Source organism: Nuphar pumila, chromosome 15 (assembly GCF_984573655.1).
Source record: "Nuphar pumila chromosome 15, dmNupPumi1.hap1.1, whole genome shotgun sequence".
Lineage (NCBI taxonomy): Eukaryota > Viridiplantae > Streptophyta > Magnoliopsida > Nymphaeales > Nymphaeaceae > Nuphar > Nuphar pumila.
In genome coordinates this window covers 33,582,314-33,597,593 of record NC_143263.1, presented here as the reverse complement: position 1 = coordinate 33,597,593, position 15,280 = coordinate 33,582,314, and the positions used below count along the sequence as shown (strand labels likewise).

At 35.5% G+C, this 15,280-nt stretch overlaps 1 protein-coding gene across 3 annotated transcripts in view; it reads left to right on the top strand.

Annotated features, from left to right (window-relative positions):
* LOC149815069 (uncharacterized) overlaps nucleotides 1-15,280 on the top strand; it is a 77,754-nt gene that overhangs the window by 42,709 nt on the left and 19,765 nt on the right. For 2 of the 3 annotated variants that reach the window (XM_089988921.1, XM_089988920.1), the window contains 2 exons: nucleotides 13,565-13,970; nucleotides 14,044-14,349. The exons of the other annotated variant lie outside the window; for it this stretch is intronic. In XM_089988921.1, the coding sequence (XP_089845047.1) occupies nucleotides 13,565-13,897 (333 nt within the window). In that variant the 3' untranslated portion in view covers nucleotides 13,898-13,970; nucleotides 14,044-14,349. Of the gene's footprint in view, nucleotides 1-13,564; nucleotides 13,971-14,043; nucleotides 14,350-15,280 lie in introns of those variants that run through there. 3 annotated transcript variants of the gene reach the window in all.

Sequence of the window (15,280 nt, the reverse complement as noted above, 5' to 3'; positions counted from 1 at the left end):
TTTTGTAACAAAGTGTTTTTGAAGATGAGCCTTTGTAGCTTCAATAGCTTTCACATAATCTCCTATAAGAATGATGTCATCCACATATACCACCATAACAACTATGCCATAGCTAGTTTTCTTGATAAATTGTGTATGATCGACTGCTGACCTATTAAAGCCAAAGCGTGACATCACTTCAAACAACTTTTGAAACCATGCACGAGGACTTTGTTTCAAGCCATAAATCGCCTTTCTTAATCTACACACCTTCTGACACTCCCCCTCAACCTCGAATCCTGGAGGTTGTTGCATGTAAACGGTCTCAGATAGATCCCCATATAGAAACACATTTTTCACATCTAATTGGTACAAGCTCCAACCATGCTAAACAACTACTGAGAGAACAAGACGAATGGTACCCATACGTGCAACAGGAAAAAAGGTTTCAAAGAAATCAATACCATATGTCTGAGTATACCCTTTTGCTACTAATCTGGCCTTGTATCTTTTAATAAAACCATCAGATGTGTATTTTATTGTATATACCTATTTACATCCAACAATGTCAGCATCTGCTGGGGAATCAACTAGATCTCATGTATGCTGAGATACTAAAGCATCCATTTCTTCTTGCATAGCCAGCTTCCAGTGATTATCAAGTTCTGCTTGCTGATAGTTCAGAGGAATAGTTTCAGCAGATAAGGCTGAAATAAAAGACTTCATCTGATTTTCAATTCTGGCATCGGAGACAAAATGAGATATGGGATATAAGGTACATTGTCGTGTCCCCTTTCGTAGAGCAATAGGCCTGTTATCATCATCATGAAGATCACTATTGTCAGTAGAACTTACCTCAGGGGAAGAAGAAGATGAAGGCACTTGCGGAGATGGAGCTCTACACACATATACCAATGGAGGACTATGAAATCTGGAAGAGGATGAAGTTTGGTTCGGTAATGAGGGCACGGATTCCAAAGAAAAAGGAGGTATAGGTAATGGAAAAGACTCAGCTGGATCAACCTGCAGCGGGGAACCGGTACTAGAGTAATATGGAGTGGATTCCAAGAAAGATATATCCACACTAATATACTCTCGGCGAGAAATAAGATCATAACATCGATATCCCTTTTGATTTTTGGGATAACCTATAAATATGCATTTTGTAGCTTGAGCGGCTAATTTATCATGGTCAGGGCCAAGTTTGTGTACAAAACAAACACATCCAAATATTTTTGGTGAGAAAGAAAAAAGTGGGGCATTAGGTTTTAGGATATGTAATGAAATTTGATCACCCACAGAAGACGAAGGCATGCGGTTGATCAGATAGCAAGCAGTGGTAATCGCATCACCCCAGTATAACGCAGGAACATTGGGTTGAATCATAATGGTCCTGGCAACATCAAGCAGGTGCCTATGTTTTCGCTCAGCCACCCCATTTTGTTGAGATGAATAGGCACAAGAAGTTTGGTGTTGGATGCCATGATCTTGGTAAAATTGTAACAAACCTTTTGATTTAAACTCGAGAGCATTATTAGTGCGAACAATCTTGACAATAGATTCAAACTGAGTTTTTATTTCAAGAATTAGGGATTTGATAATACTTGGAACTTCAGATCGTTCTTTTATTAAAAATACCCATGACAACTTAGAGAAATCATCAACAATAACAAGATAATAACGACACTGAGTCTAAGTAGGAATCTTACTTGGACCCCATACATCTGCATGAAGAAGTTCAAAAACTTTATTACTAGACTGACTCTGACTCGAAGGGAACGAACTTCGATGATGCTTTCCCAACTGACATGCTTCACACTGAAATGATGTGGTGGAAGGAATTTGAAGAAAGACCGAACGAAGCTTTGACAATGAAGGGTGACCAAGACGGCGATGCCACTGAACAGGACTGAATGAATGTTCCACGGCAGCATGAACATTACCCATTGGATGATATATGTAGTAAACTCCAGTTTCTTCATAGCCTCCACCAATCTTCTTTCCCGTCAGCAAATCCTGAAAATGACAACCCATCAGATCAAATATTACTCAACAGTTTTGTTCTTTTATAAGACAACTAACAGAGAGTAAACTTTGAGGAAAGTTTGGAGCATGAAGAACATTTTGCAACTGTAATGAGGAGGATATAGAAATATTTCCCTGACCAACAACCGGGGAGGAACTCCCATCGGCTAATGAGACTCCTCGATGAGCATCAATATCCTTTAGATCTGAAAAAACAAGAGAATTTCCACACAAATGTCTGGATGCACCAGAGTCAATAATCCACTTACTGTCAGTTGGATGAAGATGATTTCCTGTTGAATAGGCAACACCAGTTACAGGAGGGGTGAAACTCACAGGACGAAGAGCTATCAGCTCATCATATTCGGCACGACTGAGGGTGATACTACTGCCACTAGCAGAGATATTTTCCTGTACCTTTGTTGCCTCGAGAGTAGTAACATTTGCTTTAGGAGCATATGAATTTGATGAAGAAGAGGTTGGCCGGCCATGTTTATCCCAACACTGATCTTCTAAATGTCCAGATTTTCCACAGAATGTACATTGAAGCTTTTCTCTGCCTCCCATACCTCGTCCACGACCTCGTCCTCTGATATTCTGAATATTTCCACGCCCATAACCAGAGGAGACAACTAGAGCAGATGACTGGGTCACAGGCTGTGATTGTGGAAGAGATATCGCAAGTCTACTCAGGCGATTGTATGCATCAGCAAGAGTAGGTACATCTGATTCCAGTCAACGTTTGAACTTTTGCAACAAAGAATTCTGAAGATAAGCTTGTAAGAAACCGAGCAACCATAGTCTGTTCTTGATGATCCTTCTGCTTCGAACAACAAAGAGGCCTGTGAGCATTGAGTCTTTCAAACGCAGCTTTTACTGATGCATAATACTGGGCTAAGGTCTGATCTCCCTGCTGTAAATTATATATCTTCTGTTCGGCTTGCAGGATACGACTCACATTAGTCTCTTGTGAATACGTATCTCTAAGATTGTCCCACATCTGTTTGGCTGTATTGTAATAAATTAAACCATCTGCAATATGGGTTTCGACACTATTCATGATCCATGACATAACTATGTCATTATCTTCATCCCAGGTAACATATTTTCCCGCTTTTTCAGTGGGTTCTTCTTCCAACAAGATATATTTTCTACGATGTCCAGATACCGACATCATGAACGTTCTGGACCACCTGGCATAGTTAGTTTCATTCAGCCTTACAAAAGAGCCGTACGAAAAGGGATTGGCAAATGCCTTATACTCTCCAATATGTTCCAATTTGGAATCACATTTCAAAGTTTCAGCCATACTGAAGTTATACTTCTGTTTTAGCAGAGATAAAAATTTGGACAGACTTCAATCAACACAGGGAATAGCGTGTGTTACACTCACACATCAACCAATACGACAACCAGCAACTGTTCACACACACAAAACCACGACAGTAAGAAACAATAGCCCACAACAAGCGTAATTTCCCAGCACAGCAGGGAATCAAGCCTGCGGTTTCCACGACAGTAGTGAACAACAACCCACAAACATGAATAATAGTTCTATTTTTTTTTCAGCACAGCAGGGGATCACGACCAACATAACTATGCATATGTATAAACTGAATCATAACAGAGGCGGCTCCCAGACATATATAGCTCGACAGTCATATCCCAATCACCATCACAACACAACAAGTGCAATTGTTGTTTCTCCCAAATAACAGTAAGTCACGACAGGAAATCACGAAAACAAAAAAACCACGACAAGAAGATTGCTATTGTGCCCAAACATCAGGATATCACGACAATAAAGCTTGGCAACGAAACATCACGGCAGGAAATCCAGGAAATCACAGTAGAGATAAAACTCAGCAACAAGGAATTAAAGCCACAAACTCGGCACTAGAGAAAATGAGGGATATCACGACAACGGGGAATCACAACAACAAGGAATCACGACAACAGGGAATCACGACAAGGATATCACGGCAACAGAGAATCACGACAGGGATATCACGACAAGAAAAAAAACAGAAAACGAGGAGCACGCATCGACGACCAGCAGCACGCATCCTGTTCCCTTAGATCTGATGACAGATCTGGACCATGACCTTGGTCAAATCCCAGATCTGTTATCAGATCTTACACAAAAAAATAAATAGCTGACCTGGAAAAAGTTTTCGTTGGTGTAGAGAGAAACTCGGCAACAGTTTGATCACAATCGATTAAGCTCCCACAATCGATGCTCTGATACCATGTAGAGAGATACACTGAACCCTAGGTAGAGAGAGAGAGAAGGGAGAGAGAGAGGAATAGTAACTGGTTAATTCACATTAGGGCTCTCTCTATGTTAAATAGAGAGAGGCCAGAAGAATAAATTACATCTAAGTCCCTTATTAAATAAAAATTTCAAATAACCTCCAAACAAAGAAGATTTAAACTTAAACCACCTATTCTCAACAGTATCGTTACCCATACCAATCGGGCCCAAAGTAACAGTGTATCGTATCGTATCATAAACGTATTGTAAATTTTTAATAAAAAAGTTTCAAAAAATCCAAAAAAATAGTAAAAAAAAAATCATATTATATGAAACAATGATGAATTGCACAAAATACAACCATAAAGTCACATATGAAGCATTTATGTCTCCATGAGCTACAATGAATGGCATGTATATATCATAAGAAAAATGTACATAACCAATTTTTTTTAAGTTAAAAAAAAGGAAGACTTCTTCTTGCAAGAAATGAAGCCCCCAAATCACTCTCAAGTTCTTTAGGAGTGAACACAAACTCACCTTAAAGGAGTTTTCTTATATATTAAAAAAAAAACAAAAACAAATTGAGTTCAACATAAAATGCACTGTGTATTGTAAGATACACCCTGTATCGGGGTGTATCGCATGATACAATGGATGTATCGGACGATACACCCGATACAGGTACGATACATACGAGTGTGTATCGTATCGATTAGGCCCAAAGTAACGATATGTATCGTACAATACGGTACGATACTTACAATACTGGCTTTTAATATAGTTAACTTCCTATTTGTCTTCTGCAGTGATTATTATGTCATCAACATAAAGAAGTAAAGTAACAATACCTACATCAGAAGACTTAGTAAACAAGACAATGTCGGTATAGCAATATCTATATCCAAGTTTGAGCATAACACTACTACACTACTAAATCTATCATACCAGACTTTAAGAACTTGTTTTAAACCATATAAAGTTTCTCTTAAGATGAAGAACTTTTCTAGAAGGAATCTCATATCCAAGAGTTGAATCCATATAAAATTCTTTTTTTAAATCTCAGTTCAAAAATGCATTTTTGACATCTATTTGATAAATATGTCATCCTTTTATAGATAATTTATTTCATATTCATGTGAGTAACCCTTGGCCACTAGCTTAGTCATGTATCTTTCTAATGATTCATCACTCTTGGTCTTAACCTTGTAAACCCACCTACAACATATAGGTTTTTTACCTTTAGATAGATCTTGAATTTTCCATGTTGTAGATTTTTCAAGGGCTTCTAATTCTAGTTTCATAGCATCTATCCACTCAGGGTGTTCCTTGGCTTGGTTGTAGCTTGAAGGTTCAAAATAGGAGTGGATTCTAGCTAGGCAGGCTCTATACTGAGGAAAAAGTGACTCATGGGACACAAACCTATCGGGAGGCCTAAATATCCTGTCAGAACGCCTAAGACTATGTTATAATTGTTCTCCTATTTCAGAATATTTTTCTGAAGCACTAGGTTGAAAACTATTTGTCCTTCTACTATATTGGAGTAATATGGGTTCAACATTATTAATTTCACCCTCTTGATCATTGATTTGAGATTCCTCATGAACATCATTCTCTAACATAGTATCATTTCCAATCAACTCATTGTGATCACATTCATTATTAGAACTTTTAGGCAATAAATCCAACAAAATAAGCACTTAGTAGCTTTCCTAGGCACATCATGATCAAAGAAACCTTGCTTTTTAATAAAAGAAACATTTCGTGAAACATATAGTTGGGATCATAACATCTAAAACCTTTTTGATTTTCAATATATCCAAGAAAAACACAAGGTATGGCTTTAGGTGATATCCTATGTAACACGGACTCTTCTAAAAGGGCACGACACCCTCACCCATGTGGGTGCGACACTTGGTTTCCTTTGTGTCAGGTGAAGTCAACCACACTGAGGTCCATTTCTGTTCAAAAGTAGATTTAGTTAACCCTAACCAAGTCCAATTTTATCTATAGTATATATATATAAATATATAAATGCACACACACACACACACACACACACACACATATATATATATATATCCACACCTCCACACTAGTGGTGCTATTTTTTATTGATGAGGAATAACAATTGTATATTGTTAATTTGATTTATTGCATGAATTGATGATATGATAATTGTTTTTATTTTATTAGTGTTAACTTGAAACTGTTAAAAATTATATATATACCACTGCCACCGATATCGATGATATTTTGAAAATATCACGATATTATTAGCTATTTCAAGGTAGCCTAATCAGAAGTATATCGTGATATTTTCAAAATATCGCTAGAAGACCAAACATCGCGATAATATCATGATGTTTTTGGGGAAACTCTTTTTATTTATTTTAAGTTTGCATTTCCTATTTTTTTGTTTCTTTTATATTTTAAAACCTTTAAAACATGTTTCTTTAAGTTTTTTTTTTAAAGGCAAGTTGGGGTTAGGCAGACCCCCACCAGTTACACAACGTACCATTGGGTTTTGAACTTGCAATGTCCCAACACATGGTGACATGCACTAACAACTCCTACCAAACAAACGGACCACCCATTGGTTGTTTATTTATATTTTTTGAAGAAAAATAATGTAAAACTTATTATTTTCTTAGTTTTTTTGTTGTTATTTATATTTTTATCAATTTTTTAAACTCCCGAGATATTCTCGAGATTTATCAACTTTTAAAAATCTCTCTAAGAAATACCCTCGCCAAGAAATTACCTTTAACGATACAGGTGACTATGATATATACCCTCTCTGCACCCAACTTATTTTAAATTGTTGCATCGCCACATCTGCACCTGCACTTATGTGACATAGGTGATAGCTTATCATTTTTAGTAGTTAAAACAAAACACTTGCATCCAAATACTCTTAATTTTAGATAATCAGGGAAGATTTTATAAAGTTTTTTGCAATTTAGAAGAGGGATTTCTATTTATAAGATAAACAATCATAAGGGTGGCTTTAACCCAAAATTCTTTTGGTACATTATTTGTTATAAGAAGAGTCCTCGTTGTTCAATTATATGTTTATTTTCTTTCTGCTAAACCATTTTGTTGAGGTGTATTTGCTAATGATTTTTAGTATAAGATTTCATTTGTCTCCAAATAGTTTTTAAATTCATTTGACATGAATTCTCCCCTTTAATCCGAACAAAAAAATGGAAATGTTTGAATTAAATTAATTTTTAATCATACTAAGAATCTTTCAAAAACTTCTGATTTGTGACTAAGAAAATAGATCTATATATATTTGGAATAATGATCCACAAAAATAACATAATACACATATCCACCTTTAGAGGTAATGGGAAGGAGGCCTCAAACATCTGGGTGCACTAATGCAAGGGGTTTAGAGGGATATTTTTTTTTTCTAAAAAGTAATGCTTTCATTTTTCCAAGAATACAATCTGTATATGAGAAGTCTTCATTACAAAACTTTTTCAAATGAGATACAAAAGATAGTTTGGATATGCTAGGATGTTCTAGCATTTTGTGCCACAATACAATATCTATATTTTGTACATTGCAACAAAAAGTGTCTTTAGGGATAATCAATAGATCCAAGTTGTAAATGTTAAAATATATATATTTTATTCATGTAAACCAAAATACCTGATAAGGCTATTTTGGTCATTTCATACCTATAATAGGTACTGTCCACTGGGGATAGTTTTTATATTTTTTCTATTTTATCTTTTTTCTGTATTTATGTAAAAGGTTCTGCCTCCATCGGTCACATTTGTGATTGTTTGAAGCTGCTCCCAACAATAAAAAAAGTTGACTGTTGGGGAGATTCTCCCAACAGTAACATTTGTAACCATTGGGAGCCGCTCTCAACAGTTAAAATTTTACTGTTGGGAGCTCTTCCCTCTTCCTCTATTGTAATGTTTATATATATGAACACTTGTCCCCTTTTGTTTATACTTTTCCTAAGCATTTGTTATTCAATAAAATTATATTTTTTATCTCTTGTGTAAGCCCTTTGTGGCTCTTGTTTTAGCACTTTAAGTGCTTTGTATGTGTTTTTGACTTGGTTTCCTAGTAAACCTTGAATCATATTATTTTGTAATACCACTTTAGTGGTTCATGTGCCTCTTCCCACCGGTTCATGACATGGTATCAGAGCCTTGATGTGTTTGAAGTATCATGAAGAGTTCAAGAGTTTCGGGTTGTGCCTCGAGAAGTATGCCATCACTTGAATTTGCAAAACTGCCATTCTTCTTTCCTCTTGAGGGCCTCTCATCACTCTTCCGCATTCTTTGGAAAGATTTGGTTGCGTGTTCTTCTTGAGGTTAGTGGTGTTCCATATATTGCTTGGTTCTCTTTAAAAAATGGGTGAAAGAATCCATGGCCATTATTGCTTTTAAACTCAATGATACCAATTATCTTATGTGGGCGGCCACCATGGAGAATCATCTTAAAGGGAAAAAACTTTGGGGTTATATTAGTGAAACTATTTGTGAACCCCAACTTATTCTCACAAAAAAAGATGGGAATCAAGTAAAAGCATTGAATGATGAAGAAAGAAAAAGGCATTGGTTGAATATCAACAAAAAGTTGAAAGTTGAAAATTGGGAAGCCGAAAATGCACAAATTTTATCTTGGTTCCTCAATATCATGGAACTCAAGATTGCGACAAGTATTGTAAAGTTTAAGAAAGCATGTGAAGCATGAATCTTTCTAAAAAATATGTTTGTTAAAAAAGATTTAGCAAGGCAATATTTTCTTCAAGAAAGGGTTTGTACCACAAGACAAGGTGACAAGAGTTTGAGGGACTACTATGATACTCTCTCACCTCTTTGGGATGAACTCGAATTATTAGAACCAAATTGGGAAGGACTACTTATTGAGCTAAGGAGGAAAAAACTCGATAAAAAACATTTATTTACTTTTTTATATGTATTAAGATTGGAGTTTGAACAAGTTAGGTCTAATATCCTTCATAGAACCTCTACTACCTCTCTTGATGATGCCCTTGGAGAGATTTATCAAGCCGAAAGTCAGCTTAATATGTCAAAAAGAAATGAGGAGGTCTAACCGTATCTAGGCCTGGGAATAATGTGAGGCCATACAATCCTCCTCAATTTTGGAAAAACAACAATGGAGAAAAGAGAAAAGTTACATGTCATTTTTGCCAAGAACATGGACACATCAAGATTGAGTGTCCAAAACTTAGAAGGAAGGTTGCTTTAATGGAGGAAATGTCCAAAAAGAACAATGAAAGCACCATTAAAGGAGGGGCTCTAAAGGACCCTGTACATCATCTAACGGAAACTCTACAACAATTTCTTAAGAGTTCTTCTCAATCTACATCAGGTGTTGCAGTTTTCACTTCTTCCATTCTACAACTGTCAGTTAGAGCCAAACCATAAGTTGACAATCTAAACTGATATAAAACGAGCTGTACACAACTCACCCCAACAAACATCTCTGAATCAATAAAACCATATATGGATTCAAAGGTCAATCAACTATCAATCAGATCCAAGACTGGTGTCAACACGACACACATAAACTTTAATAATTCTAGATTGATAAGATGATTTGAGGTGCACACATAACTCACCTCAACGGCTAACTCGGAATACCAACAATAATGAGTTCAAAGGCCAATCAACCACCAATTAGACCAAAGACATGTGACATCACGTCACTTATAACCTTTAGAAATCTAGATTGATAAGATGACATGAGGTGCACACACAACTCACCTCAACGGCTAACTCAGACCCAACAAGGCCAAGAAAGATGATGCATCATATAAAATTTTGAGATGGACAAATCAAAATGCCATAAAAAGGCAATACATACTCATATAATTCAATTTTCAAATAGGTGAGTTCATATCAAATATTCGATTTGAAAAGACAAGTTTCAAATCAAAATCAATATAAGTTGGGTAAAAACCTTGGCATAAAAAAAACTTTTTGCAATCGTATGCACAACAATATGTCAAAAGATGCAATTATATGCAATACATGATGTCTTATGACAATTTTCACAAACTTGAATAAGAAAATACTGAGTCATGCCTAATATAAGCAACTCTTCATAGAAGTGACAAAATTATGAAGTTTTAGAATCCTTCAAAAGATCATAAATCCACTATTGAGAAACATAAGTGCACTAAGCACATTACATACAAGAGATCAATAAATCTCATTAAAGTGACAACACATGACAATAAGTTATAGCTAAATCATAAGTCTACTATGAAGCAATTGAAGACAATCAAATGGAGATTCTTAAGAGTTATATAAAAAAAACGTAAGTGCACAAGCACATAGAAAAAAACACTAATGGGCGAGATACAAAGAGCCATCTAAGGGTTACATACAATCCTCACAAAGAGGAACAAGAGACATAAAAACAATATAGATATTTTTTTTTTTATAAAATACTCCTTAAGAGCCATAAAAATCCGCATATATGTGTTAGAAAGTATGCAGAAAGGTATAACATGAATGCTTAATGCATTCACACGGTCCAATGAATGGACAAACCCAAACCCAAACGGGGAATATAGAAATAGTCCACTAAAGGACAATACAAGAAGCCTTCAAAGCGGCAACACATAAAAAATATATCAACTTTATTGAATGAGGGCTTGAAAAGCCATGAGTTACATAGGGGATTACCCCTCTATTTATATGCAAAGGAGAGAGTGAGAAAAGAGTGAGAGAGAGAGAGGGCATTGGGAGGCAGGCCCAACAAGGACTCGTTGGGCCCCCCCAACGGTCACATTTGTGACCGTTGGGGGTCCAACGACTCTTAGTTGGGACCCTCAATGCAATGCATTTAATGCATTTACAATCAAGAAAAAAGGAAAATAAAAATAAGAAAAGAAAAAAGAAAAAGGAAAATAAAAGAAAAGTAAAAAGACTGAAATGCCCCTATTGGGCAGAATTACAGAAATACCCTTTATCGGGCATGATGTGATATATATATATATATATATGTGTGTGTGTGTGTGTTTATATATATACATGATTACATATATTTTAACAATATGATCACACTAAACACGAAATTTTTCTCATAATGTAACATTCTTCAATAAGCATGATGTAGAGTATCTATACGCAGTAGAGAAATCACAAAAGATAAACTTAATTTTTTTATGCGACATCAAGTCATGCTTATGCCATTCAATAAAGTCTTCTTTAGGCATATACCAAAAAGAAAATCTTAATCCAACATGTGTCATTTGAAAATAATCTTTACTTAATGGAGCAATATTGCTCAATATATATGAAATAACATATTAAAAAATAGATCATGATAAAAGATCATTCTTGATCATATCATAATATATTAAAAATTTCAAAGATAGAAAATACATATGTTAAGAAATATGAATTTTAGTATTTTGCAAAAACACATAATATTTTAAGAAGCCACATATTCAACTTGATTTCATAACTACAATGGTGTTCTCTAAGGAACACACTCACAATACCCATAAAGGGAATAAAAAAAGGGGTGTTCTAAAAGAACACAATCACAAATCCCACAAAGGAGATACGCAATAAGACACAATATAAACATATTTTTTTTTTATTCAAAGGAAATGAGTTGTGTAAAAGCATATATATATATTTGCAAAATATAGTTTTTTACTATACATATCCATAATCTAAGACATATCAAAACACAACAATTTCCACATACTTTAAATATATGTATATATATATATTTATTTATTTATTTTTTAACATAACTCCTTTTAAAACTTACCATACATATAAAACACAAGAAGTCAAAGATATATACCAGAATGCGAAATCCTTTCTAAGACCCCGATGCCTCGCTCTAATACTATGTCACGAAATGGTGTGGATTCCAATGCACTCCATGATAATCTCCAAGACTCAAAACATTATACATTTGAACAACAAACTTGAAAATTAAAGGATACACATCAAAATGTAAATAAATAATTTTATTCATAATGGACATGAAAATGAATACAAAATAAAATTACATTCAAGCCTCACTGCAATACTTTAAAGAATAATAATACACAACCCTAATACTACTCATCACTCTCTCAACCTTACACATACACACACCCTTTATTTATAGAGGAGAGAGGCTGGAAGAAGTAAAGGAGAATATGAGAGGAAGTCTTCTCAATAGCCAAAAAAGGAGAAGCCTCCCAACGGCTAGAATTCTAGTCGTTGGGAGCTAGTCAAACAAGTTTGACTAGGTCCCAATGGCTAGAATTCCTAGCTGTTGAGACTAAGTCAACTTGTTTGACTTGGTTTCCAATATATATATTATAAATATATATTATAATAAATTTATATAATATATACATATTGTATTTTTATAATATATATATGTGAATATATACATATATATTATACTATATAAATAAGTATGTATATATACAAATAACAATATGCATATATATATATATATATGTATATACGTATATATATACAAAGGGATCTTAGCAGTGTCCCGGTAACATGGCTAAAAATCAACAGCCCACAATACTTTGTATTGTAAAGTTTTAAATGCACTGTGAGCCGTCGATTTTGATACATTTCAGAAAACATGTCTATATGTTGAAAAGTCTTCGTATAAAGCATATTTCTTAATAAATTATAAAGAACAAATAAATGATGTCCCCCTTCCCTGTCTAATATTGGACCTTCCTTTGGTTGGTTGTCCCCCTTCCCCCTATCTAATATGTTAGAAGGTTTTATCATGTCTGATACACCATAAGATTCATTTTTGAGATGGTGAAAAATCAATGGCTCACAATTCATGAAAATAAGAGTGCATTAGAAATGATATAGAATATCTTAAATCAATTTTAATGCATGAAAATAGTAAATAGAACATGCTAAACATCATCCAAAGGTTTGATTTTGCTTTTGGAGCTTAGATCTATATAAATCAAGTGTTTACCACCATAGAAGATATTATATATATATATATATATATATATATATATATATATATATATATACAAAGAAAATTTTGGTGCATTTCTCCTTACATGGTCTCTCTCTCTCTCTATTATATTTGTGTTACATTATGCTTTAGTTGAGATTTCACTAGATGAAGAGGTGTCCACATAAGCCTGGCAGCTTGAAGACATTTGAAGTGATGCTACAGAACCATAAAATGCTTGAGGCTTTAATGCACCTCGGTGCCCCCAAATTTGGAGTTATTTAATGTCTGCATGGTTCTCAATTTATTGTGTTGATCTTCTATATATTTCATCTTTGTGTCCTATCTTTATAGGCCATTGATGAAGCAGAAGATGAGTGGAGCCAGCACAATGCGAAGAAGTTAATAGATACAAGTTTAAAAGGAGGATTACGGAATTCCATTCCAAAGAATTTCCCCTACTTTCATGTTGAGTTTGGTTTGCATAGAGGTTTTGTACATGTGATTGATGATGAAAAGCACTTCAAAAGTAGCATGGGCCTTGATGTGATTCGTGGAATGCTTGAACTGCCTGAAGAGGACATGCATAGGCAGCGGCAGTATGGTTCTGTGGAAGCACAGAAGAATGATGTCTTGAGATTTTCCCGAGACTGGGCTCGCTTCGACTGGACTAGAGAACTTGATTAGTTAAGGAATTCCCTGCTTGCTGGTTTGAACCGACTTGTGTTTGTGATCTGTATGATCTGCTCACACTTCGCAGGTAAATCTAAGCATGTATTTCTATATAGAACATGTAGAGAATTCCTTATCTTCTTGGTTATCTGAACTTGCAGGTCTCTGTGCATGTGCCATGTATTCTCATTCATGTTTCAACGGCACTGCTGCAAGGCATGTTTGGCCAATGCGTTCAGGTGGTTGATGATGAATCACATCTGGAACAGCAAGATTTGTACTTCACTAGTGGTCTTCTCAAGGAAACTGGGTGTTGGACGGTGACATTCATTTGTTGGGAAATCATGTTGGAAGGACCAGTTTGTATATCAGAATGGGTGGGAACGGCTGCCTGCAATACTTATGCGTAGTGACATTGTTTCTCTTGTTTAAAAATTAATGAAGTGGCTTGGATAATTTATCCTGAATGGGGACGCCCAGATCAATATGTGACCATGGTGCCTGTGTGAGGTCTGAATATTCATCTGGTTTGGTTGGTAGACATTTAATTTTGATGTGCCTCAAAATCCAAGGCTTCCACTTTTTGATCTGGAATCATTACATGAAAAAACTTTGGGCGCATCTTTTTTCTTTTTGTAAGTTCATTGAAGAAATTCCATTTGCTCAGTCGAGTTTTCATTTGCTAGTTCTGAAATGCGGCCTTGCAAGTTAACAGGGATAACGCAACATCACTCTGCCGTGGCTGATAGCAACACAATTCCTAGGGCATCCTTAAGCCTCCGGGGTGACTGGGTATTTCAGGTGTGGGCAGGCTTCAATGCTTCTTTCAGGGGGTAGTTTTCCATGCTTTTTCAAGCGGTTGTTTAGGAATTCAGTAGGGAATATATAGTGTGAAGAATGGTGGATGGGCTGAGAGAAGAACCTAAAAGCCAAGCCTGCAGTGTCATGATACCAATTGTGCACTAACAAAGGCATCCTTGAAAGGGTCATGACACCCTGACCATTGTGGCCTATCCATGGTTATTGTATGGTCGAAGAGCAGTCAGGGAAGTAGGATAAAAGTTCAGATGACTCCTGAAACTAAACTGCATTTTTTACAGGTGGTGACATATCTTAAGCACTTCCTTTCCAGCCTAACTTTCAACAGTCGAGCAATCATTTTCCTTTCCGTACTCTGATACAAAAGATGACAACTTTGGGAAAAACCTTGTTTAGCTAGTCTATAACAACAGACGATTACAACTTCAATGATTCACAACAGTTTCGACAGGAAACGTTCCTGTGAACCTCAGCACTGAGTTAATTTTTAAGTTTTATTTGTAGGGAGAAATATTTAAAAAACAAGTGAACGAGTGATTGGTTACTACTAACAGTAGAGAGGGTGTAGATGGTCTCAAA